The following is a 27,722-nucleotide window of genomic DNA, read 5'->3' as shown; positions in this document are numbered from 1 at the left end:
CCCATGGAAAAGAAGCCCTTGAGGAATTCCACCATGATTTCAACAATTTCCATCCCACCATCAACCTCAGCCTAGACCAATCCACACAAGCAGTCCATTTCGTAGACACTACTGTGCTAATAAGCGATGGTCACATAAACACCACCCTATACCAGAAACCTACTGACCGCTATACCTACCTACATGCCTCCAGCTACCATCCAGGACACACCACACGATCCATTGTCTACAGCCAAGCTCTAAGGTACAACCGCATTTGCTCCAACCCCTCAGACAGAGACAAACACCTACAAGATCTCTATCAAGCATCCTTACAACTACAATACCCACCTGCGGAAGTGAAGAAACAGATTGATAGAGCCAGAAGAGTTCCAAGAAGTCACCTACTACAGGACAGGCCTAACAAAGAAAATAACAGAATGCCACTAGCCGTCACCTTCAGCCCCCAACTAAAACCCCTCCAACGCATTATTAAGGATCTACAGCCTATCCTGAAGGATGACCCAACACTCTCACAAATACTGGAAGACAGGCCAGTCCTTGCCTACAGACAGCCCCCCAACCTGAAGCAAATACTTACCAGCAACCATGTACCACACAACAGAACCACTAACCCAGGAACCTATCCTTGCAACAAAGCCCGTTGTCAACTGTGCCCACATATCTATTCAGGGGACACCATCACAGGGCCTAATCACATCAGCCACACTATCAGAGGCTCGTTCACCTGCACATCCACCAATGTGATATATGCCATCATGTGCCAGCAATGCCCCTCTGCCATGTACATTGATCAAACTGGACAGTCTCTACGTAAAAGAATAACTGGACACAAATCAGATGTCAAGAATTATAACATTCATAAACCAGTCGGAGAACACTTCAATGTCTCTGGTCACACGATTACAGACATGAAAGTTGCAATTCTTCAACAAAAAAACTTCAAATCCAGACTCCAGCGAGAAACTGTTGAATTGGAATTCATTTGCAAATTGGATACAATTAACTTAGGCTTGAATAGAGACTGGGAGTGGCTAAGTCATTATGCAAGGTAACCTATTTCCCCTTGTTTTTTCCTAACCCCCCCCCCCCCTTCAGACATTCTTGTTAAACCCTGGATTTGTGCTGGAAATGGCCCACCTTGATTATCATACACATTGTAAGGAGAGTGATCACTTTAGATAAGCTATTGCCAGCAGGAGAGTGGGGTGGGGGGAGGTATTTTTTCATGCTTTGTGTGTATAAAAGATCTTCTACACTTTCCACAGTATGCATCCGATGAAGTGATCTGTAGCTCACGAAAGCTTATGCTCAAATAAATTGGTTAGTCTCTAAGGTGCCACAAGTAATCCTTTTCTTTTTGCGAATACAGACTAACACAGCTGTTACTCTGAAACATATCTTTTTCAGTGTCACTGCTTCCGAGGATTCAGTCCTCCATCCTGTAAGTATGGCCTACATTCACAGGCACTGTCTTTCCAATGTGCCAGGGGGGGCTCGACCCCAGGTCCCACCCCACTCTACCCCTTCCCCCAAGGCCCACCCCACCCCATGCTCCACCCTCACCCTGCCCATGCTCCACCCCCATGCTTCACCCATGCTCCACCCCCATCCCACCTCTTCCTGCCCATGCTCCATGTCCACCCTGCCCCTTCCTGCCCCATTCCATCCCCTCCCCTGAGCACGCCACACCTTTGCTCTCCCCCATCCCCCAGAGCCTCCTGCATGCTGCGAAACATCTAATCACAGTGGGTGGGAGATGCGGGAGGGAGGGGATGGTGTTGATTGGCAGGGCCCACTGATGGGCAGGATGCACAGAGGAAAGGGGAAGTGCTGATAGAGGGGCTGCTGTTGGGTGCTCTAGCCCCAGAGCACCCATGGAGTCAGTGCCTATGCCTACATTCTTTGTTCTGAGATGTATACATTTACATTTAGCCATAGTAAATAAATACTGTTTGCTTTTTCCCAGCTTGCCAGGTGATCCAGATCACTCTGTCAGTGACCTGTCCTCTTCATTATTTAATACACCCCCAATTTTTGTGTTATCTGCAAACTTTATGTTCTCTCCCAGGACATTGATAAAAGTGTTCCATAGCATAGGGCCAAAGAGTGAGTTGATTTATTTATTTAGATTTCAGTCTAAAAGAAACTCCACACCAAAAGACCCCCATCTAAAGTTTTGGGACATACGGAACATAGGTAATACAAAACATAAAATCAGCCAAAACCATAGCACTTCTCCTTCTTCTCCCTCCCATGTATAACTGAATCACGTCACCATGTGACCCATACAGCTTACCTGCCCTTCCTCTTCCCCAGCACTTTCTCATTAGGCAGAGCACCAAGCAGTTTCCACTCTATCACGTGTGTGGTCTGCAGGCCAGATTCCAGTCCTCTCTTCTGTCAGCTTGGTGCTGGTCTGGCAGTACAAAACTGTTAAAACCAGTAGATCTGGGCCCTGGTGAACTCCCATTGTTATGATCTGGTGCAAGGGCATGTCTGGGAGAAAGGTGTGTGTGACTGGGCATCCTTATGTCTTGGTTAACCCTTCTGCCAGCACAGCCCCTTGGGGTCATAAGCAGCCCAGAGCAGCTCTAATTTGTACCAAGAATCAAGGTGTGTGTAAGGGTTGGTTACGGCTACCATTGCTGATGAGTATTGTCTCCTTATGCCACCTGTATCTGTTTGTTGTATCCACCTGTTGTCTCTGGTCATACTTAGATTGTTGCAGGGACCATCTCTTTCTTGTATGTTTGTACAGTGCCTACCACACTGGAGCCCTGATTCATGACCAAGAGCCTCAGGTGCTACTTTAATACAAATAATAAATGTTAATAATGATAGCATGAGACCATGTTTTTATGCAGGCTGTGAAAGGTGCCTGCTCACATACTTAATTAGCTCAGAGGTGTTATGGGAATTAGTTAGTTCATTACAGAGGAGAACTTTGAAAATATAAAACACTTATGTAGTGTTGGGTATTATTCTGTCTCTTGTTAAGACATTTTTTACAGTTAAAAGTGCATACAAAAGCCCTGTTTTAAGCTTAAGGACCAACCAGTTCTACATTTTACACAATTCAAGAATTATCTTAGGGTGTATAACCTTGGTAGAATTCCTTATGTATTTCCTAAGGGCTATGTTCCAAAATCCTTACTCATGGTGAGCAGCACCTTATTCCATAACTGCTTGTATAGATTTCAATGGGAGCACTTGTGGAGTAAAGCACAATTCAACCAAAGTTAAAGGTATCCAGGTCTGTCCCTAAAACTCATTTGTTGATCTCTGTTATTCTGACAGAAGGAAAGTTTTAAGAAAAAATGGCACTTGCAAATTATACATTATTTCAGTTTTGGGCATGAGTTACATCCTCATTTATCTTTGTCAAAACCAAAATAATTTCACAACTGTGGTGTGCCTGACTCAGCAGGGGAGCAGGGGGACAAGTGACTCACGTGAAACTTTTTATTAGCTCCAGCCCCTGCTTCTCACCAAAATCAAGAAGTACAGCAACCCAAAGTATCTTCATGTGCTTTACGGAAGAACTTTCCAATCTTTAGGGTAAGTAAATCTTTAGGATCCTATTCTAAAAGGGCTTGAAGTGGAAAATCAGTTAACTGTTTGTAACTATTAAGTACTGATTTTACACTGTTAAAAAATTAAATTAATATTCCAGGACTAAGCATTCACTTTGAAGACCGGATTCTCAGCTGGTGTAACTCACGGAAGCTCCGGTAAAGTTAGTGAAGCTACAGCAAATCACACCAGCTGAAGATCTGATCCTAAACGATGGCGCTGCAGTTCAGCTTTAGGCTTTTTCCAGAACATAGGTGGTTCAATTGTACATCCATACAAATATTTGGGGAACTAATCTAAATGGAAGTTACATTTGGGATTTCCCACACAATTAACTATGGCTGCAAAAATACAAAAAATTACATTTGTGCTTGAAGTTAAGCATGTTTTTAAAGGTCTGCAGCATCGGGGCCTGTGTCCATAACATTGTGGGGTGTTGTTAGCAATGTTCCTATTAGAAATATGTATACCTTCCTCCATTTTCTTTTAGTAGCTGCAAGACTTACTATCGCTGTCCCATGGCATAATCACTATGTGTCTTCTGTGAGCATCTGGCTCAGTATTGGATGTGTTTACAGGGGAGAAACTTACTAGCCTAAAGAATAAAATAAATCCATTCCACCTTGCACTATTTATTATCTTTACTGAGTCATATACCTCAAAGGTGGTCAATTGTTATTTGATCCTTATTAAGAACGTGTGGTGTTTAGATACATCTTTGTTTGTCTGTTTATGGATAGTTACTTTACCTAATTTTCTTTGTATTACTGTATGTTTCTATTTTAGTTACATATTCATGTATGTATCATAATGTATTGTAATTGACATGTGTTTGTTGCCATCGCTCCCCCCTCTAAATACAATTTAAATATACGAACCTTCCATTAAACACCAAGGGCCTGACTGAAGTCAGTAAGGGTATGTCTACATTGCAATAAATCACCAATGGCTGACTCGGGCTTGTGGGGCTGCAGGGCTATAAAATTACAGTGTCGCATTCGGGCTCAGGATGGAGTCTGGGATCAGTAAACCTCTGGGACCAGCCTGAGCCCAAACGTCTGAAGTGCAATTTTATAGTCCCACAGCCCAAGTCAGCTAACATGGGCCAACCATGGGTATTTTATTGCAGTGCAAACTTACCCTAAGACTCTTTCCATTGACTTCAGTGGGCTTCTGGGCCAGGCTCTAATTTCTGTGCTGAATGCCCCACACTTATCAAGCAAACAGAAGTTTTAACCAACTTTTCTACATTTATTTTTTCTCTTCATAAAACCCTCATAGTATTTCCTGGTGCTTCTAAAAAGGTGAAATAACAACTGTAAGTCTCAATGTAACCCTGATGGCTGAAACGGGGTGGGGAGGTGGGAAGTGAATATTTTGAAACTCATATGTGATTTTCTTTTTCCTACTTTTATGTATTCTGTATACAGTCGGTGGATTTTAAAAAGCAAATTAGATAGCATGCAAAGCACAAGTATAATGCATGAGACAAAATCACAATGTCAAATGCAGCCATTAATAAAACTTTTGCTTTGTATAAAAATACTGTGTATTGTATGGGGAATGGTTTCATAATGCCACCCTTTCCTTATGAGTAATCTTTTGCCTTCAAGTAGCTGTTGAAATAATGGGGCCATTTGTGGTCAAACTATACTTGACTTTAGATTGGCATGAAGCAGACTGTGATTATGCAAGTTCCCACCCCCACTCAACAACTTGTGTATGGACTAGACAACATTGCAGTCCTTGGGCTTTTCCCAAGAAAAGACTGTGTCAAAATGGAGTAAGGACTTCAGTATTTGACTGTATGCCTTTACAATATGCAATCATGACTTTCAAATAAGCCATGTTTATATTGTCTCATGATTTGATTTAGAATTTGCACTGACAAGTCAAAATATTTTGTGGAAGCTAGTTTATATTAGCTGACAAATTCCATTAATTCTCTCACTTTACATTTTTATGAGACAGAATTTTGCATGCTTCTTCCAAGGTGAAAGTCATTTTTAAAAAAAGGCAATAAAGAATTTGGACCAGGGTAGTGAAGCTGTATTTCAGTAATATAGCTCTTATTACATTATATATGTAGCAGACTACAGCGTATAGAGATGTTTTCAGAAATGTTCCCATGTTGGTCTCCTTTCCCTTCGGCACCACTGATACTTCTTGTCTTTGATTTTAGTTCTAGAATATGAATGTGAAGTAAAAAGGAATAGCTAGATTATCGGTGATCAAGAGATTGGGAGAGGGTACAAGAAGCAACCTTCCCAACCTGTGATCCCGCAGAGGTGACAACTACCCAGCAAAGTAGATGATTATGAGGATTCCCATTTTAAATAGCTAAATTACAGTTGGGGAAACTGAGGCACAGATTCACTGAGTGACTTGCCTGAGGACACAGGAAGAATCAAGCCAGCACCAAGTCAGCAGTCTCTGGCTCCCATCTTTTGCTCGGATCACTAGGATTCACCTTCACTCAATAATATATAGATGCTGACAGAAAATAGGAATCTAGTGGGGGAATTGCTTTCCCAAGCTGGTTTCTCTTTTTGTTACATATAATGGCAATGATCCCCAAAATCAGTGTATGCTGGGAAATACAAAGATAACCATGTTGCATTCTTAAAAGGAAGACATGGGACTTGTAAAAATGAAAGTGCAGGGTCTCTGGCGGGCAAAATGCTCCAAAACTAGGCAACAGACACAAAAGGATGAGGCCCTTTGGTGGAGGGCACTTTGCCTCGATATTACAGTAGATATAGAGGGGTTGTTTTTTCCCCTCCTACTAAAATGCAGTGTAGCCATATGTTAGCATAGCTTCACTGATTTACTTTTTCCATATTAGAAGTTCCAGAAAGCTCTCAGACTTTACCACTTGTTTTAAGGACTGACTCATGATTTTTAGCTGAACCATTTCACACAGATCTGTTTCTAATTCTGAACCAGGGTGTTAATTTCTAGCCCCAAGGATGATCAGCTGTTTTAGAGAGCAAGTAGCTGATGCAACTCCAAAGAATTTTTGGCTTTCAAGACTTTTGGTTTTTGTTGTTGTTGTTTTTTAGAAAGTCTCCAGTGTTCACCCTTTATAGTGATCCTGCTATATTAAGGTGATGACATTTTATATTTAAGAATTGTGTGGTGGCGGAATAAAACAAACAGCTGCTGAGCAGGTGGGTTGCAATCAGTGATGATTGTGTGATTTTGGCACTATTCTGAGTAGGCTGTGAGGTGGAGCTGTGGGGATTGGGGACAGGATTGTGCACAATCACTTTCCGAGCACTCCCAAACGCAGGCACTGTACTGACTGCCCTGGGTGACTATGGAAGGAAAATGGGGCTGTCAAGGCCGAATCCCCACTCTGTCACTTTGATGACAGAAGGGTGGGGGCCTGCAAGGATTTTAAAAATTAATACTTGCCCCTTCAGGCTTGTATTAAACTCCCAGGGTTACAGCTTTTCTCTGACCATAGTTTGGTAAACACAGCCACCACCCAAATACAAAAAAATGCCCTTGGATCTAGGAAGGAGCACTTGAGAATTCCTTCCTGTGGGAGGCTCTCAAGCCCTTCACCACCACCCCTCAGAGGAAGAGCTGAGAAAGAAAACAAAGGAAATTAGCTATTACCACCAGCTAATCAAACAACATGCACAAACCTCTTAGGACACCAAAATCCAATCCTGTTCTTAAAAAAGGTAAATTTTATTAAAAACAAAAAAAGAAAGAAAATACATCTGGAACTTAGGCTTTTGCTAGATTTTAAAAGAACAATTCCCAAAATTAAGCACCCAAAATAGCTTTCTTGGGGGTTAGCTTAAAGGTTACAAGCAAACAAAAGCATCTGGGGTTAGCACAGAGAGATCCACAAGCCAAAACAAAGAAATAAACCTAATTGCATCTATTTAAACATGCCCTGTCCAATGATTTCTTCTAGGTATGGAAGATGAATTTTTATACCTGGTTGAAGCCTTACACAGCATTCCTGCTTATAGCATTGCTGCTCTGTCTCTCCTCTCCCAAGAACAACGAGAAATGGAAAGTTTCTTTCCCAATTTTGAAAGTTCTAGCCTTCCCACTGGCTCTTTTGGTCAGGTGCCCACTCCTTTTCTTTTAGCTGTGGCCTTGTTAACCCTTTACAGGTAAAGCAAGCAGAGAACAGGCACCAAGAGGGATTTTACAGCTAACTGGCTGGCTGGGTGTTCATAAAAGGGAGCTCCCCGCCCCCCTCTGCATTTATCACAGGGGCCATGGGACTCCGACCATTAATAGCCCCTTATGAACTCCCCACTGCATATGAGCACAAAGACTAGGGACAATCTGGCCCTGTATTTGCTAACTGTAGTGAAGTGATATGCAAACACATGCCAATTTTTGCAACTCATAACAACAGCCCATTCTTCCTGGAATTAGACATTCAAGTTTGTTTTCAGAGTTTATGCATATTTCATGGGTCCACCATCCTGACTTTTCGTGTCCAAAGTCTTGCTTTGGTATTTCTTTCTCTCTTCATCTCCCTAATTTCAGAAGCTATCTTAGATCCGGGTGATCTTTTCTGTGATGTATGCTGAGCTCCCCGGCCATGTATCACTGCCTACATATTTTTTGGGAGTATAATCATTAACAAACAATAATGCACTGAAGTATCTATATAATAAGGAGAAGAGGAATAGAAAATATGCTTGTGTAAAAGGGATGCTGCAAGAGAAATCAACCTTATAATTTGTGATTGTCTCACATTTGAGTGCTTGCCTTAATGTTACATTAATGCTAAAAATATGTGCATTTGATTTATATAAATTATTCATTAAAGAACAGAAATCCAGAACTTTTCAGTATCCTAGGTCAGACCCTCCAGTCATATCTCCATTGTGGCCCTCCAGTTCTGTGCTTGATTCCATTGTGGAGCTATGACAATTTTCACCAGCTGACCCATAGAACTTACCAAAGCTTCACCATCAGAGTTTGCAGTCTCCTTGATCTGGTTTGCAGAGCTTATAAGCTTCGCCTGCTTCCTTAGCAGAGCTTAAAAATTTCTTGTACCACCACAGGACTACAGCTCTAAGTATCTTAGGAGTTTCATAGAAGGTCTCTGAGCCCAGGGCTGTCCTTAGGATTTATGGTGCCCTAGGCAGGATTATTAAACTGGTGCCCCTATGCCTGACTTGCTCTTAGCAACATAAACATAAGCTTACAGTACTGGAAAACTTGCCACATGCACTTTATTAAAAACAGTTTAACTTAATTAAGCACACTGTAATGTTGATGGACTAGCACTAAAGAAGTAGCGCTATACAAAAAATTCTGATTTATTGACAGAATGATGCAAATAATATATTTTTTTAAATTTGTCAACATTTTATTGGAAATTTCTATGAAGAGGTATTGAAACAAGGATTTGTTTTTAATTACAAACGATTTTTCTGGCTTTTTTGGCTGCAAAATCAGTAATAATGTCATTGTATGACAAAGACAAAGTGATGTCTTGTTTGATTGTAAGAATAGCAAGACCAGTCAATCGTTCCTGACTCATTGTAGAACGGAGATAGTTTTTAATGAGCTTTAGTTTTCAGAAACTCGGTTCTCCTGTTGCTAGCTACTGTTACGGGAATTGTCAGTAGAATACAAGTGGCAATGTACACATTAGGATATATGTCAACAAGCTTCCTGATATGAATAAACTGTACAATGTCCATCACTGATTTTGCATGTGGCAACATTGATGACAGTGTACTCAATTCTTAGTACAGTTCAAGTCCATTTAAATCAAAACTATCACCGTGCTTCATGAGGCTCTCTAGGCTCTTGCACTCCGTCATTTGCTGCTCTTGTTTTCCTATTTTGTTGAATTTAGTTGTCATACAAAAAGCCAAACTGTTCATGGTATGCTCGTAAGGTATTAAACCTTTCATCAACGGCTGATATTGCTTTATCCATCACAACATTAAAAAATTCAACCTCAAATTTCTTTTCTGGATCGTCTATGGGCTTATCTGCGCCTTCATATTCTGCTTGCTGTTTTTTCCTTGAAACTCATTTCACATTCAGACATGGACATTTTGGTTCTACACCGTGTGCCTGTCCAAGCTCTCTTGCTGTAACCAGTGCTTCTTTGAATCCATTTTCTCTGTATTTCACTAAAAAGTCTCCTGTGTTGTTTAGTAAGGTAAGTGTTGAATCAAGCTGCATCACTGAACTCTGCATTATTTTGCTTACACTTGAGATTTTAACAAGAATGTCATACCAGATTAAGACAGATATTAGAAACTTGAAGCTGGATATTTCAGAGGCCAATGATTGTGCTTCACTTTTAGCTTTTGGATCTCTGGCTTCTTCTAAAATAGGAACCAGTGCTTTGTACACTTCCTCAGATTGATATCTCAACTTTTTGCACTTTCTACTCTGCTTTTCCAGCATGTCTCAGATAGAAGCTTAACAGTATTGACATGCGCTTTGAATATTTGCCATCTTTGAGTGGAAGCTGAAAAGAGCACGTAAATGCGTTGCAGCAAACCAAAAAAAGAAATAGGTTCTACAGAAGACTTGGCCATATCACACAAAATCAAATTAAGGCTGTTGTATGCACACAGAACAAAAAAGGCTTGTGGATTTTATGCTAGCAATCTAGCTTGCACACCAGAAATGCTTCCTCTCATATTGGCACCATTATCATAGCCTTGTCCTCTAATGTTCATTACAGACAATCCCATTCGTTTTAGTTCATCAAGGAGAGCTTGAAGAAGTCCAAAACCTGTAGTGTCCTCTACTTCTAAAAATGTGATAAATGATTCCTTAACTGTAATCTGTGCTGAATCACTAATGTTGACAAATCTCACTACTAACGACATCTGTTCTTGATGACTTATGTCCAGAGTGCAATCTAGAATTACGGCAAAATATTTTGCCAAAGTAACCAGTTAAACAATTTTGTCTCTCACTTTATCACTCATTAGCATGATCAGTTCATTTTGAATTCTTGGTCCCAAATAGTGCTCATGTATTTCATTTTCAGTTACTCTTCGGAGATGTTCACTCATCACTGTGTCAAATTTTTCCAGCAGTTGTACAAGGCCCAAAAAATTGCCATTTTTGAGCTGAAATAATTTCTTAACGCTTCCTCTAAAAGCAAGATTGTTTGTTGATAGATATACTTTCAATGTGGTGTTGTTCCTTTTCATGTTGCAGTAATATGTGACTAAGATTTTTCCAATCATTAATACCCATGATTGCTATCTTAAAATTGCAACTATTGAAAAGCTTGCATTGGAAACAAAATATAGCATCCTTGCATTTAGAGTACACAAGCCATCATCTGTTGACAATTTCACCATTAGAAAGTCTTTTGTAGTAATTGTTTTCTTTGAATTTCCTACCTCTAATGTGTTTAGGATATTCAAGACCTTTTATTCTCCTAGGGCATTTCTTAAGTATAATGGCACAGAATTTGTTGTTTAAAGATTGCGGCCATGTGCCAATGTCATCTATATCCCATGCTAGTACAGTTTCAACTGTTGTAATTTCTTGTTTTGTGTCACATCTGTTTCAAATGATTGTTCTGTGTGTTGTTGCGTTTCTTGAACTTCATCTGCATAAAAATTTTCTTCGGCAGTTACTTGATGATCTTGATCAACTTTGTTGTTTTCATGACATACAAACTTAAGTAGAGAACCCTTCTGTGCTTGTACAGCTAATCCTATTTCATCTTTCCGTTTTCTTTTTTGTGACCCGGAAAGTTGTTTTCGATATGACATAACTTATAAGATTGTTTTTTTAAAGAAATAGCTGTTTAAATGATCAGATTATCAGAAATATTATTTAAAATAACTAATATAGGATTCCCGTGAGTCTGTGACCTTGAGCTAGTGTGAACACACCTCACAAGGCGCTCCGCCCTGACTGAGACACAGAGTTGGACACTCATGTCATTTTTACAAAGCCACTTTTTAGTTTTAAATGTATCGTGGGCATCCGTCTTAATGTTAGTTACAACTCTCTATCCACCTTATACTGTAACTAGATCAATGGCATCATACAGTTTAATCAGCTGGGTTTCCAAGCAGTGGGAAAATATAACCCTAGTTTTACTCCTAAGTAAAGCACAAAGGGACCAAAATGAAGTCAGCCCAGAATCATCTCATCTCGATTAAGGCAGCACAGAAATGTTACAGGAGTCCTATTGTGCCTTATTTTTGTTTGGAAAGACATTAGCAATAGCAGCTCATTTGGGGCACGGCCAGAAATACATGACAAATCACTGCCTCTAAAGTTCCATCAAAAACTGACAGTCTCACAGTTCCAGCACGATCTGCTGCACAGATTGTTCACAAGGAAGCGTTCCTGGCCTTTTTAACTCATATTAACTGTGTATTTACTTTATGAAAGTTGGACAAAACATTGTGAAAACGTAAGACATTGGCTGCCCAACCTCTGGGCTGGCAAAAGCTACACTGACTCACTGGAGAAAAAAAGCATGAGACTCTGCGTACACCATATGGTCACTCTATACACTAGTAAGGAGCTGAGCATATTACAGTTGTTGGAGGGCTCTATTTAGCAGTAACAGGGCTATAAGAAAGCCAGTCAACATTTTTTGTTTCTCTGATGAAAACTGGCCCACTCCCTGCCCCAAGCCAAACTTGTCGCAAATAATTGTCAACAACTTAATTCTCTGGTTTTGGCTAAGATATTGATTTTAAAAAATATTTTAAAATTGGATTCAGGATTGTTAGCAAGCATTTTTGGCAAACAAAGTTGTCAAATGACAATCTAAATGGCAACACAGTACTGCTTTCATGCTTGGCTCACTCACCCCCCAGCCTGCTGGTCCAACAGCTGCAGTAGAAGAGGAGATAGGTGGAAAACTGCAAATCCACCTCTTGGGGTGCAGAGCGGCAACAGCAGCAGCAAACCCTCAGGTCTGATCACATGCCAATGGGCACCATCACCAGCCCAACGGACCAAGGTGAAGTTAGCACTGCATCTGATCTCAGGGACGGGGCACCCCCGGAGCCACAGCAGCTCATCCTGCCCTGCACAGCTCCCCCCCGGATAAGACGGATCGCTGCCAGCCCAGGAGAGAGACACGCTCCCCAGCTAGGGTGACCAGATGTCCTGATTTTATAGGGCCAGTCCCGATATTTAGGGCTTTGTCTTATAGAGGCACCAATTATCCCCACCTAGGGTGACCAGACCACAAGTGTGAAAAATCAGGACGGGGGTAGAGGGTAATAGGAGCCTATATAAGAAAAAGACCCAAAAATTGGGACTGTCCCGATAAAAGTGGGACATCTGGTCACCCTACCCCAACCCCCACCCTGATTTTTCACACATGCTATCTGGCCCAGCCAGCTGCATGTGACCCTTCCAATCCTGGCTGGCTGCCAAGGAAGTGAGTTACTGTCACTTTCATTCCTCAGCACGCACCCACTCAGCCCCCCCCCTCACCCAACCCAGCCCTACCAGAGGGGAGGGGGGAGAGAGGGGTGCTCCGTGGTGGGGGGAAACGGGGGGTGCTCCGTGGCGGGAGTGGGGGAGAAGAATGGATGTTATGGGGGGCAACAAAGGACTCTGCAGCCGCCGAGCCTGCCTCACCTCAAGCCAGGGGAGAGAGTCACACTCACAGGTGAGTTCCTCCTTCCCCCACCCCTCCCCTCTCCCCTTCCCAGAGACCCCAGCAGCCAATCCCCTCCCTCAGACTGTGCTGCATTCGGCTCTCTCTAGGACCCAGCAGCCCTGCTCTTACATGCTCCACTGCTTCCCGTCTGTCCGGACTCTCAGCACAGTGGTGCCCTAGGCAGAGTGGTGCCCTACGTGGCTGCCCTATTCTGCCTATGGCTAAGGACGGCCCTGTCTCAGCCTGCAAAAAATTGAACACCAGATCTATTTAACCTAACTCATTTGAGGACTGGAGTATTGTAATAGGGGCACGAGGGGAAGGAATCCTCCCACACAAGCTGTGGGGTAAAATCTCTGCTGCTCTTTAGATGCTACACCAGCCTAATAGGTGGAGTAGTTTCCACAGTCCTGGACCCACTCCCTTTGCTGAGGGGAAAGACTAAAGTACCTGCAAGCTGCAAATCCTCTGATTCCTGGCCCTCTGCTGATCCACCTCTGTCCCGCCACTGCACATGGCTAATATTAAAATTTAAATACGTGTATTTGTTTTCTAATGTGTAGATTAAAGGTTTCCTTATTAGGTGAGACTATAATAATCCATTTACAAAATCCTGCTACAATAATAATACGCAAGTAATCCCTTACCCGTGCTAACTACCAGGACAAATTTTTTGGTGGCCTCAAAAGAGGACCACCAACTCTTGCTGGTGGCCGCACTCACACTTTTTCATAAAATGCTTAATTAGCTTTAGGAAAACCAAATAAATATGCACAAATTACAATGATTTGGACATGTATTTATTTGTTGCTAGCTAGTAAGTCTGTGGTGAAAAGTGATATTTACAAACATACAAGTATCACTTTTCACAGCAGGCTTACTCAGCCCTGGCAAGCCTGGGGACAAATAAAGCCCTGCATGGAGAGTCGGGGGAGGCAGTGGGGGCCAGGGGAGATGGAGGTTGGGAACTGGAGGAGGTAGCAGGGGGCTGGAGCCTGAAGCCCTGCTGCCAGAGCATGAAGCCTTGCAGCTGGAGGACAGGGTCCAGAGATGGAGCCCGAAGCTGTGGGGCTGGAGTCTGGGGCCTGCCGTCGTGCAGCCAGAGTCCAGGGCTGGAGCCTGAAGCCCCAGTTCTACAGCCTGCCACCCCAGGGCTGAAGCCCAAAGTCTTAGCTCCACCGCTCCTGGGAAGGCAGGGAACTCATTGGCTGCCTGGTCCTCCAGCGTTGTGCCCCAGGTGACTCCAGAGGGGGGCAGGATCCAATCCTTGCTGGTAGCCCCAGCAACCAACATCAAGGCAGTGCATCCAGGTGCAACAGGGAGGGGGAGGGGCCCCTCCCTCTCCATCACAGCCCAGGAGGCTGTGGCCGCAAGAAAAGCCCCTGGTGGTCACATGTGGCCACGGTGGCCACATCTGAGGAACGCTGAACTAGACTACATACTGTAACAGAGTTACTGTGCTGGCTGGGTGTATGCATGTGCGTCACATCCGTAGCCAGCCCCTAAAGGCCGTGGCTCCTCCAATTTGCAAGGACCCCTGGCTCATGGAGTAACATTGAGAGGAATTTTTCAGCAACAGGTTGTGATTCTGTCCTCTTTTCCAATAATAAATACATGTTCTGCGGTGACTGCGCTCATGTCATCATTCCAGGGACTCTGTCCTTGTGTACTAACCCACCGGAAAGGAGATCATGAGCTCACACAGCAATACATACAATGCATAAGGAGATGAGAATGCTCACGATAGATTAGATAGGAAGGAGCATCTTTTCTAGTGGCTAGGGTAAGAATTTGGTTTCTCCCGTGTTCTCTTCCCAGTTCTGTCCCTGAGTCACTTATCTGAAGCCTGGCATGATACCTTCCACCTGAAGGTCCCAGAATACTTTACAAACATTAATTATAACGTTCCTCTGATGTGTCAAGCATTATAGCTACCAACTGCTACTGCAGTCATTTTACAGCTGAGTAAACTCAGGAACTGAGATTAAATGGCTTCTCCAAGCCTGATAGTGGTAGGGGTTCCATATTTCCAAAGAGCTGTTGTGCACCCTACATTCCCATTGAAAGTCAATGAGTGCTGAGAGCATGCAGGAGCCATTAGGTTATGCTCCACACCTGGATGGCCAAGCCACAATGAGGCAATGACAGAGTGGAGAATAGAACAAAGAAGTCTCAGACTAGAACATAGCTGGAATCAGGGCCCTGCTCTAACCACTAGACAACCTGCTCCTCTCTTACTTTGTATCATATGCAAACTTGCTCCTCTCTTACTTTGTATCATATGCAAATACTGCTAAAACCAAATAAGTAACAACAAGGAGAAGAAGAGACACACAATACAATGAACGCTTCAGTGAATTCATAAACTCAAGTGCAAGTAAAATATGGTATTTGTATGAACTACTAGCCTAATTACTGGTAACGTGCTGTGTTCAGGCGAAAGAAAACCCAGTGTAATATCTTCAAATGGTATTTGTAAAGACAACAGCTTCCTATTACAGGACAAAATTGCAATAGTTTGTCTTATTTAATTGGTATCTGACATAATAATATGTTAAAACTTTAATATGCATATAAATTTGTCCTGTATCTTTGGAGAAATCTCACTATAAAGAACATATTGTAAAAAATGAAGGGAAAAAAGGATGTGGTTGCAGGAAATATATTATTACCTAGCAAATGTTGATTTAATTTCACAAAAATGCTCTAATTTAAACACATACATACACACACACAGTGGCACATAGGAAATAAGGTTATAGAGGGCAAGAGTGAGTGTTTAAGGTTATAGGGTTACCATATGTCCAGGTTTTCCTTGACACTGCCTCTTTTGCCTTTCTCTGTCTGGGAAATTGGTGAGAGGTAAAGGACTGAATGGACATACAGCTGGAGCTATCCTTTTGCACCATAGAAGTGATCCTTCTGGTTCAGAGACCTCTCTAGCTGCCCCATTCTCTTCCCAACCCCTCTGCAGATTTTGTAATGCAAAGAGTTGTTGGTCAGTCAGTTGAAAGCATATTACTAATAGACTGCAGCTAACTGTGACTAATGCCATGTTTTGTTTTCCTTTATTTCTAGTATGAGCCAGCAGTGGATTACCAACCTTCAGAAGAAAATGAGAATTTTTGCCTCAATAACTCAACACATTTGGGGACTTTTTGTATCAGAGAGGAAGCCTGGATGGAAGAATCTGTTGCAGCTTTTTGCAGTTTGCTGTACTGTTAGCTTCATCATAAGCAGCCTCTTATTTCTTGGCTTGCATTCCTTTCTAGCACACTATCCTTTGGTTTCCTTAGCAATTTCTGGGTCCACCTGGATTGGCCTGTCTATTGGGTTGTGTTCCTCCAAGCACATGCGCTGCTTTGGCACGCTGTTTGTTCTTTCTTGCAGCTTGCGTGAAGGTAGAAATGCGCTTATTGCTGCTGGGACTGGTGTTGTGGTAGCTGGCACGATCCAAAATATTTTTCACAACCTAAAGATATTGGCAGACAGTGTAGCTTGCAATCTAGAGATTGAGCAATTTGCCTTTATAAAACTCTATATTAAAATAATTCAGTGGATTTATAATGAGGCTAAACGTTTAAGCAACCCAGTGGAAGAAGTAGTATCACTGAGTGACAAATTCAGTGTCTCTTACTTAATTTCAGATGAAGATTTGAAAATGAAGTTAAACACCACAAAACAACAAATCCAGAGTGTTACTAACCATATATCTTCTATACTGGCTATACAGCCCTATATAAGCCAGAGGCTGTTGCCTATAATAGGGATTCTTCTAGTTCCTCTTGGCACATACCTTTTCTTCAGAAAATTCTTGGGCACTCATAGTGTGAAGTTTAAGAATATTTACATTACAAAACAGTTCATTGAATTTGATGAGCACCAAAGGCAGCAAAGAAAGCCCTGTGTTCTTCCACTCAGTAAAAAAGAAAGAAAAGAGTATGTGATAGTCCCATCCCTCCGCCTAACACACAAGGAAAGGAAAAGCATAGGACGCATTCTAATCCCTGTATTTACTAATCTTTGCATCTGGGTTCTGTTTGCAGCAGTAGATTATTTGCTTTACTGGCTAATTTTTTCAGTGAGCAAGCATCTCCAAGCATTACCAAAGCTAGAGGTTAATTTGAAAGTCAGGTACCAAGTAAGTACTTTACCTATAATACAATATATTGCTCCTGATAAGTTTTAGTATAGAAAAATTCCTCTTGACTTCAGTGGATGCTCGATCAGGCCCATAGATACTTCTCTCGACTCTTTCATTCCAGAGAAGTCACCGTTACCCATCTAGTCACGTATTTCTAGTAGGGCCATTACCATAGTGTCTGTGCACCAAATACAATGCTTCAAGTAATTTTGCTGTATGGGACCAGCTCTTTCTTTGGTTTCATATTTCTAGGGGAAGATATATAGGAGAAGGGACAGTTTCACCAGCCATTCCGTATGTTGATGTCTTATGGGGAAGGTCCACACAAAGAGATAAGTTTTGCATTGCATTCTAACAAGATGCTCTCTGGTGGTATGGAGTTCTACAGAGAGGTCCTTCTGCTTGAAACTCTCTGTCCTTTGCTCCCAAGAGCATAATCCATGAAGCCTATTAGTGATAATATCACTGAAGGTCACCACTTTTATAGTAAATGATATTACCATGAAAGTGACAGAAGAGATGTCTCTGTGTGCAGCTGAGTTGTTTAAAGATTTCACCATTTAACAGAATATTGAATCACACAGGAGCAAACGTTAAAACTATTTTACCAACCCCCCAGTGTTCCTCAAATATATTGCACAGTGACACTTACACATGTATTCCATGCAGTCTCCAATTTGGATTTGCTCCTGAGTGAGGAAGAAGATCTCTGTGACCACATTTTATTTAAAGCGTTCCCTTGAGCATTTATAACATAGAAATGGCTTCCATCTAAAAGAGCCGCCTGCAACTTGCAGTAGGCCAAAGTAGGTGCCGCAAACAAAATCAGTCAGGTGAATGGGTGAGGTGTCAACTTTATTCTAGTTAGACCCTTACACAAAGTAAGTTCCAGATCATGTCTTCCATAAGGAACTTCCAGCATCCCTGTGGTTTCTATTCACAACAGCTTCCCCTTCATAAATTTGTGCCACTTGAGCCCAATCACCATAAACTTTCTGGCAACGAGTTATCCTGAATCTTCACGTATTGTTTAAATACAAACTCTTGGGAGTGTGACATTACTGAAAGATTTCTTAGGGGTGGGATTGAAATCACAGAATATTTTAAACAGAAACCAGTACTCTGACACAAAATGGTGACGCCCTTGGTTTATCACAGAGAAAGGCAACAGATGGAAGATATGTCTCAGAAGAAAGCTCTAGTGTTTAATTCCTCTTTATGAATAACTTCATTTCCTTGTAAACACACAAGGATTCCAGCTCTCTATACACAGTACTTTTTGTACTGGAGGCCATTTTAACAATTTATACTCTTTATTCTGGGCTGCTTTACCCATAACAGCATCATCAGCCACCCAAGCTGACTAACAGGCATTAAAAGCTTGTGTGCTAGGAAGAGGATTCCACCTAAATGATCTATGAATTCTCTAGTAATTGGCATTCTAAATACCTACAGGTTTCAGAGTAACAGCCCTGTTAGTCTGTATTTGCAAAAACAAAAGGAGTACTCCTGGCACCTTAGAGACTAACCAATTTATTTGAGCATAAGCTTTCGTGAGCTACAGATCACTTCATCGGATGCATACTGTGGAAAGTGTAGAAGATCTTATTATATACACACAAAAAGCATGAAAAAATACCTCCTCCCATCCCACTCTCCCGCTGGTAATAGCTTATCCAAAGTGACCACTCTCCTTACATTGTGTATGATAATCAAGGTGGGCCATTTCCAGCACAAATCCAGGGTTTAACAAGAACGTCTGGGGGGGGGCGGGGTAGGAAAAAACAAGGGGAAATAGGTTACCTTGCATAATGACTAAGCCACTCCCAGTCTCTATTCAAGCCTAAGTTAATTGTATCCAATTAGCAAATGAATTCCAATTCAGCAGTTTCACGCTGGAGTCTGGATTTGAAGTTTTTTTGTTGTAAAATAGCGACTTTCATGTCTGTAATCGCATGACCAGAGAGATTGAAGTGTTCTCCGACTGGTTTATGAATGTTATAATTCTTGACATCTGATTTGTGTCCAGTTATTCTTTTACGTAGAGACTGTCCAGTTTGGCCAATGTACATGGCAGAGGGGCATTGCTGGCACATGATGGCATCTATCACATTGGTGGATGTGCAGGTGAACGAGCCTCTGATAGTGTGGCTGATGTGATTAGGCCCTGTGATGGTGTCCCCTGAATAGATATGTGGGCACAGTTGACAACGGGCTTTGTTGCAAGGATAGGTTCCTGGGTTAGTGGTTCTGTTGTGTGGTATGTGGTTGCTGGTGAGTATTTGCTTTAGGTTGGGGGGCTGTCTGTAGGCAAGGACTGGCCTGTCTCCCAAGATTTGTGAGAGTGTTGGGTCAGCAAGTGATGCTGCTTTTCCACAATTTCAGTATCTCGGGGCCTCTCCTTCTGCCCCTCCACCCCCACGAACATGATACAGTTCTGTGGTGACCTGGAATCCTATTTTCGACGTCTCCGACTCAAGGAATATTTCCAACATACCTCTGAACAACATACTAATCCACAGAGACCTCCCTACCAACACTACAAAAAGAAGAATTCTAGGTGGACTCCTCCTGAAGGTCGAAACAGCAGACTGGACTTCTATATAGAGTGCTTCTGCCGACGTGCACGGGCTGAAATTGTGGAAAAGCAGCATCACTTGCCCCATAACCTCAGCCGTGCGGAACACAATGCCATCCACAGTCTCAGAAATAACTCTGACATCATAATCAAAAAGGCTGACAAAGGAGGTGCTGTTGTCATCATGAATAGTTCGGAATATGAACAAGAGGCTGCTCGGCAGCTCTCCAACACCACTTTCTACAAGCCATTGCCCTCTGATCCCACTGAGAATTACCAAAAGAAACTACAGCATTTGCTCAAGAAACTCCCTGAAAAAGCACAAGATCAAAGCGGCACAGACACACCCCTGGAACCCCGACCTGGGATATTCTATCTACTACCCAAGATCCATAAACCTGGAAATCCTGGGTGCCCCATCATCTCAGGCATTGGCACCCTGACAGCAGGATTGTCTGGCTATGTAGACTCCCTCCTCAGGCCCTACGCTACCAGCACTCCCAGCTACCACTGACTTCCTGAGGAAACTACAATCCATCGGTGATCTTCCTGATAACACCATCCTGGCCACTCTGGATGTAGAAGCCCTCTACACCAACATTCCACACAAAGATGGACTACAAGCCATCAAGAACACTATCCCCGATAATGTCACGGCTAACCTGGTGGCTGAACTTTGTGACTTTGTCCTTACCCATAACTATTTTACATTTGGGGACAATGTATACCTTCAGATCAGTGGCACTGCTATGGGTACCCACATGGCCCCACAGTATGCCAACATTTTTATGGCTAATTTAGAACAACGCTTCCTCAGCTCTCATCCCCTAACGCCCCTACTCTACTCGCGCTATATTGATGACATCTTCATCATCTGGACCCATGGAAAAGAAGCCCTTGAGGATTTCCACCATGATTTCAATAATTTCCATCCCACCATCACCCTCAGCCTGGTCCAGTCCACACAAGAGATCCACTTCCTGGACACTACAGTGCTAATAAACGATGGTCACATAAACACCACCCTATACCGGAAACCTATTGATCACGATTCCTACCTACATGCCTCCAGCTTTCACCCTGATCACACCACACGAACCATCGTCTACAGCCAAGCTCTGCGATACAACTGCATTGGCTCCAACCCCTCAGACAGAGACAGACACCTACAAGATTTCTATCTAGCATTCTTACAACTACAATACCCACCTGTGGAAGTGAAGAAACAGATTGATAGAGCCAGAAGAGTTCCCAGAAGTCACCTACTACAGGACAGGCCTAACAAAGAAAATAACAGAACGCCACTAGCCATCACCTTCAGCCCCCAACTAAAACCCCTCCAACGCATTATTAAGGATCTACAACCTATCCTGAAGGATGACTGAACACTCTCACAAATCTTGGGAGACAGGCCAGTCCTTGCCTACAGACAGCCCCCCAACCTAAAGCAAATACTCACCAGCAACCACATACCACACAACAGAACCACTAACCCAGGAACCTATCCTTGCAACAAAGCCCGTTGCCAACTGTGCCCACATATCTATTCAGGGGACACCATCACAGGGCCTAATCACATCAGCCACACTATCAGAGGCTCGTTCACCTGCACATCCACCAATGTGATAGATGCCATCATGTGCCAGCAATGCCCCTCTGCCATGTACATTGATCAAACTGGACAGTTTCTACGTAAAAGAGTACATGGACACAAATCAGATGTCAAGAATTATAACATTCATAAACCAGTCGGAGAACACTTCAATCTCTCTGGTCATGCGATTACAGACATGAAAGTCGCTATTTTACAACAAAAAAACTTCAAATCCAGACTCCAGCAAGAAACTGCTGAATTGGAATTCATTTGCTAATTGGATACAATTAACTTAGGCTTGAATAGAGACTGGGAGTGGCTTAGTCGTTATGCAAGGTAGCCTATTTCCCCTTGTTTTTTCCTACCCCGCCCCCCCCCCCCCAGACGTTCTTGTTAAACCCTGGATTTGTGCTGGAAATGGCCCACCTTGATTATCATACACAATGTAAGAAGAGTGGTCACTTTGGATAAGCTATTACCAGCAGGAGAGTGAGTTTGTGTTGGGGGTGGGGGTGAGAAAACCTGGATTTGTGCTGGAAATGGCCCAACGTGATTATCATACACATTGTAAGGAGAGTGGTCACTTTAGATAAGCTGTTACCAGCAGGAGAGTGAGTTTGTGTTGGGGGTGGGGGTGAGAAAACCTGGATTTGTGCTGGAAATGGCCCAACTTCATTATCATACACATTGTAAGGAGAGTGATCACTTTAGATAAGCTATTACCAGCAGGAGAGTGGGATGGGAGGAGGTATTTTTTCATGCTTTTTGTGTGTATATAATAAGATCTTCTACACTTTCCACAGTATGCATCCGATGAAGTGAGCTGTAGCTCACGAAAGCTTATGCTCAAATAAATTGATTAGTCTCTAAGGTGCCACAAGTACTCCTTTTCTTTTTGCTAAATACCTACAGTGGATGTCACAATGGAATGCCACGGGGGGGGGGGGGGGAACAATCAACATTTTACACTCAAATTCTGATACTTGCAAACAAAGTTTGTGATCCTGCAAGCTGCTCCATGGGTGGAGCCACATAGAGATCAGTGGGGCCTGCAAAGGCACAGGAGGTCTGCCCGCCCCAGGTGGCTTGCAGAATTAAGGCCTAAAAACCTTACATAACGTACACAACTTCTTGATACCTTGGGGAATCAAGATGTTTCAAAGGGATTTCAAGATGTTTAACTATGTGTAGCACATGTTCATTCCTCTACTGTTGATTTCTTGCTGCTCAGCAGGTACATTTCTTATTACTTCCTCTTGGGGTTAATTCCCCCCCCCCCCCCAAAAAAAAAAGAGTTCATTTATCCAAGAAACAATTATAAAAATCTCAGGTGTTCTGAAGAGGAGGGTTCTTAAAATGAGGAAAATAATTAGGTATTTTGCTTCAAGTTACAACCAAACAGAAAGGGATTTAAAATTACTTAATATTTGATCTGCCAAGGGATTTTTTTCCTTTCTCTTACTCATTTCAATAAATAAAATAAAATTGATGGCCCCTCTTCAAAAGGGAAGTATAGAAGAAACTCACCTTTAAAACCCAGAGACTACTAAATTCAAATCCACTGTCTCTCATATTTCTGGGGGTGGTCTGCAATGCTATGGAGAAAACCTGAGTTCAGGTTTCACTCCCAGTTACTGCTTTTTTATTCCCTAGCCAGTGAGCACTGCAAAGGATTCTCATATACAGTCCTTGAAATCAATTTGCAAAATTTCTGGAAGTATGTTAGCATAAACAGTATAATGGAATGAACTATGGCAGCTCTACTGCACATCAGGGCCACTCTGATCTTCACAGCAAGCATGGGGTAGAACCTCAGATCCCCCTTCTTCAAAGGGCCAGACTTCCTGCCTCTACAAATTTTAAGCAATAAGCATGGTAGGTCTGGGGAAGAGGGCTCTGGGCTACACTTGCTGTTCTTTGGGACCCACAGCTACTCAGAGGGAGAGACCTTGACAACCCCAACCAGATGGCTGGGGACCTCCTCCCTCCATTCTGCATCTAAGCAGAGAGTTCTAATGCTCTGGCTTTCTCCCAAACTGCGTAAATAAAGATCCATGTGGGGATTTTCACTGTGTCACTCAGACAAGAACAGTGGCGTCCTTGAAGGATGCTCTTGGCTCTGAGCAGAGGGCTTTACAGGGAAGGTCCCACACCCAGATCACTTTGTAGGGGGCAGCCCGCACCCACAAAGAGGACTGTTGGGGGAACATCCCCCAGCACAGCGATAGGTTCTGTAGGAAGGGTGAGAGAATTCCCAACACAGTGGGTTCCATGAAGATGCTGGTCCACTGCCCTCCTGAGCAGTGGCCTTTCTGGGGATAATGGTCCCTCAGCCTTCCCAAACAGTGTGCTTTATGGCACTCTCACACGCTTCTTATTTTTTCAAGTAGTGGCATCTGTGAGTGTGCTTTGTAAAGTGAACAGCTCTCCACCTCCAACGTACTATAAGCAGCAGGCTCTGTGCTTCTTTCTTTCCCCTCACCCTTTACAGGAGTGGATGTGGATGGGGTTGCAAGGGAATGGGGCTACTAAGAGGCAATTGCCTTAATCCAACCCTTCTTCTCTAAAGGTAGAGAGCTGTTCACTTTACAAGACTAGTAACTGCAGCTGGTCAAGAATTTGCAAACAAAATGTTTTTCCTGTGGAAAGCATGGTTTCTGCACAATCAAAGATTTCTGTGGGAAAATTGAAACAAAACGTTTTGGATTGGGATTTTCCCCAGTTGAAACATTACAGTTTGTCTAATTAAATCTACTTGTATTACTGCAGTGTCTCAGGGAACTTATAGTTTGTGGGCTTCATTTTCCCCTATTGGGTAGGCTCTCCGTCCAGATAACATACATGATACATTGCAGTTTCCCCTCTGCGTGGGCCACGGTGGGATATAATGGGAATCCTGTGGTCAAGGTGCATCATGGGGGATGTAATCTGGCTGCGGGGCCAGATCCAAAGATGAGAATGGGGATATGAGGCACTAGAGTTGCAACTCCTTTGAGGCAGCAGGGCAGCTCAGGTGAAGGAATGCAGTTTACTGAGCAGAAGCAAAACGTTTCCACATTTCATTCAGGACTTTTAATTTCCCAAAAATACTCAATATTTGAACCTGGACATAAGCGATTGTCAAAATACCAGAATTTCATGGGATGGAGATTCTGACTTTTGATCAGTTCTACCTGTACTGGACAAATGAGCAGTACTGAGTCTCTGTAATAGAGGGCAGTAGCACACAAACAGGATAATCCAAACTGTGTTCTGCAGAGAGCTGTCTGGTCACGTAGAGATGGATTTGACTGAACAATGTAGCCTTCTGCTTACTGTTCAGTTTTCTGCTGTGTGGGAAATGAGTACAATTCCTGGTAGATCTGAGCCCAGGCGGCAAAGTTCAAACCTTTATTTCAACTTCCTCGAAGTCTATGAAATTTGGATCCTATGGAGCGGTTCTAGTACCCTGTAGGCAGGTATCCACATGAAAAAAACCACCCTATCTTCACCACAATTGGCCCCATAGTTGTCAGTCTCAGAGATAGAGGCCAAAGACTAGTCAAGCAGAATGAAGCCTGCAACCTCTTGAGCACTTAACTCCTGATAAAGGCAGGCACAATCTAGCTCCATTTTTTGTATCTATGTTTCATATTGAATGTCTAATGTGGTCTTTTTTCTCTTATCCACTGGCTCATTTACACAGTATCTTTGTGAATAAATTTCCCTCACCCGCTCTTTAGCTATTAATCATCAGATATACCAAAGAGATCAGAGAAAAGCAACAAAAGTTACTGGGCGGGGGGTAGAGAGAGTAGATTATGAGGAAAGATTAAGAAGTAAAATATCACTTTCATTTACACTCCTGTAAATCTGGACTAAAGGAGAGTGTAATTAGCTCTTGCCTAACTGAAAAGTAAGCAGAGACATGACTACAAATATCTGAAGGGTGCAAACACCAGAGAGGAATAATTGAAATGGTATACAGTAGGAAAAGGATAAAATTAAGGAGAGGGACAATATCATCAAGAAAAAGCTCCTGACAGTTTGACCCCTTAGACTGAGGAACAGACTCCAAAGAGACATGGTGAAAATCCTATCATTTGGTACATTTCAAACACAACTGGAGAGTTCACTAGTAAACATACTGTTATGAACAATCCTTCATTGACCGGAGATGGGCTAGAATGATCATCATGTCTAATACAGATAACTGCACAGATGAATATTAAATGCAATAACTATTTTAAAAGTAAGTAATTAGTACTAAAACCAGCTTTTTCCCCCCATACAGAAAAATGAAAACACGTTTATTTTCAACAATGGGGAGCGCAAGACAATGAATCTTAACTTTAGCTCTTCTCTGTTTAAGCATGAATGCCTCCCTAAGCCAGAGTTTTTGCTCTCCTCAACATGGATCCAGCTTGGATGCATCATCTTTTGTCTAATAATATTTGCATTATTCTCCACCACCCTGACGCAACTTAAAATACTTGTGTCAACTTCATTTTATCCCAACATAGAGATGAAACGGATACATTATCTGCATGCAAAACTACTGAGAAAAAGATCAAAGTTTCCACAGAAAAATGTAAAAAGGAAATTGAACTCATTTGCTACAACGGTAAGCCATGAACACTATGGAAAAAGAGCTCTCTCTCTCTCTCTCTCACGCACGCGCGTGTGCTCACACACATGCTTTCTCAGAATAACTGCACAGTTCAGATTCAGATCAGAACTTTTCCAAAGTCCAGGTGTAGCTGAATCCAGGGTTTTGGTCTGCTTGATCATAAAGGCCCCAGTTCAGGAAAGTACTTAGACATTAGCTTAACTTTAAGCACATGCTAATATACTTTCCTGAATAGAAATGGACTTTAGTACATGCTTAAGTGTTTTCCTGTATTGGGGCCGGAGGTAAGTTGCAGTTCTGTCACCATGTTGTCCTATCCACACAACACATGAACTGTCTTTGAACACACAGGCACACCTAAACAGGCCAGATAATCATGCACTGGCATATTCGACTTCTCAGACTCTGAGCTCTTCAGGGCAGGGACTGTGTCTTCATATATGTGTGGAAAGTGCCTACTTTATAAATGGTGTTCTCATGATCCAAACATGAAATACCTGGTATTAGTAATCAGCTTCTTACTGCTAACAATGTTCAGTTTCTAGCAGATCAAGATGCACTATGGTTAATACACTTCTCTTTGTAAAACACAATTGGATGGATACTGCAAATAGCATATAGCGAGAAGAACTTTTTATTTTCACGTACAAAAAACAATGAACTACCCAAATACATATTTTAATGGATTTCTATGCAAAAATAGCTCTTGGTGTTTAAGATGCTGGATGGCAGGGTCTGTGAAGGACTGGTACTCAGTGGTAACATATCGCTAACACACCTTTTCTGTCTTTTCAGCTCCACTTCTGGTTCCCAGTATTCAAGGCAATGGGGATGGTCACGAAGAAACAAAAAGACATGATAAACATCAACAATGTTTGAAAAAGTCCCAGAAACCTTTCGGATAAGTTCACAGTTCTTTGGTTCAACAGGTCCCTGTACAGTGCACCTGTATTGCTCCAGCTTTGTTAAAATATTTCCATGAAGTGCTGCCAGTTAATTTGCATATTATATATATATGTTAAATAAGTAAAAATAGATGCCAAAAGATAGCAGCCTGCAATATTTTGGTAAAATTTGGGAAACTGTAATAATATTTAATCCTATTATTTAATCCATTTTCAACTCTGATTCTACGCTGCCTTGTACATTGTGCAGACAGTTAGGGCCTGATTACCATTCCTGGTACGACCACCATACGTTGTTGTGGCAGTATTACTCTGCAATTTACATTTGCACCCACCTTGAATACCCTGTATTCTGCCACAGTGTGTAAAATGGCTCTACTGTAAAATAGGAATCAGGCTCATAGTCTCCAATCCAACAGTATGAGCTGTCCCATTGAAATCACTGAGCTGAACATTTTCTTAAGTATCCTGCTGAACTGGTGGCCTTACACACATGTGAAGTGAGAGCAAGATGTTACTATTCTGAACTGGTAGCATCTGACAACCACTCTGGACTCTTTTTACACATACAGAAATGCTACGAAGTGCAAGGAACTGAAAAATCAGGCCTTCTGTGTCCTTGTTTTTTCTTGGATTAATTTATTCTCCCCCAAGCAATTTCAGGGGACTACACTGGTCATATATATGGTTAGGGTAATATAAGGTTGCT

General features: G+C 42.4%; 1 protein-coding gene across 1 annotated transcript; it reads left to right on the top strand.

Annotated features, from left to right (window-relative positions):
- The first annotated feature begins 3,497 nt into the window (after window positions 1-3,497).
- Window positions 3,498-27,089, top strand: DCSTAMP (dendrocyte expressed seven transmembrane protein). Its single transcript, XM_084621745.1, has 4 exons — window positions 3,498-3,561; window positions 16,262-17,324; window positions 25,773-26,102; window positions 26,904-27,089. The coding sequence occupies exons 2-4, from the start codon at window positions 16,263-16,265 to the stop codon at window positions 26,985-26,987; spliced, it is 1,476 nt and encodes a 491-aa protein (XP_084477871.1). The 5' UTR covers window positions 3,498-3,561; window position 16,262; the 3' UTR covers window positions 26,988-27,089.
- The last annotated feature ends 633 nt before the right edge of the window (window positions 27,090-27,722 follow it).

This window comes from Lepidochelys olivacea (genome assembly GCF_965140295.1).
Source record: "Lepidochelys olivacea isolate rLepOli2 genome assembly, chromosome: 2".
Lineage (NCBI taxonomy): Eukaryota > Metazoa > Chordata > Testudines > Cheloniidae > Lepidochelys > Lepidochelys olivacea.
The sequence above is the reverse complement of the archived record's forward strand: the minus strand, read 5'-3'. Positions and strand labels throughout refer to the sequence as shown.

Bases quoted from the DNA above. Each gene is read 5' to 3' on its own strand.
- DCSTAMP (XM_084621745.1), top strand. From the start codon at position 16,263: ATGAGCCAGCAGTGGATTACCAACCTTCAGAAGAAAATGAGAATTTTT. The intron at 17,325-25,772 runs GTAAGTACTTTA...CCCCCCATACAG, and splicing joins ATTTGAAAGTCAGGTACCAA to AAAAATGAAAACACGTTTAT. The intron at 26,103-26,903 runs GTAAGCCATGAA...CTGTCTTTTCAG, and splicing joins TGAACTCATTTGCTACAACG to CTCCACTTCTGGTTCCCAGT.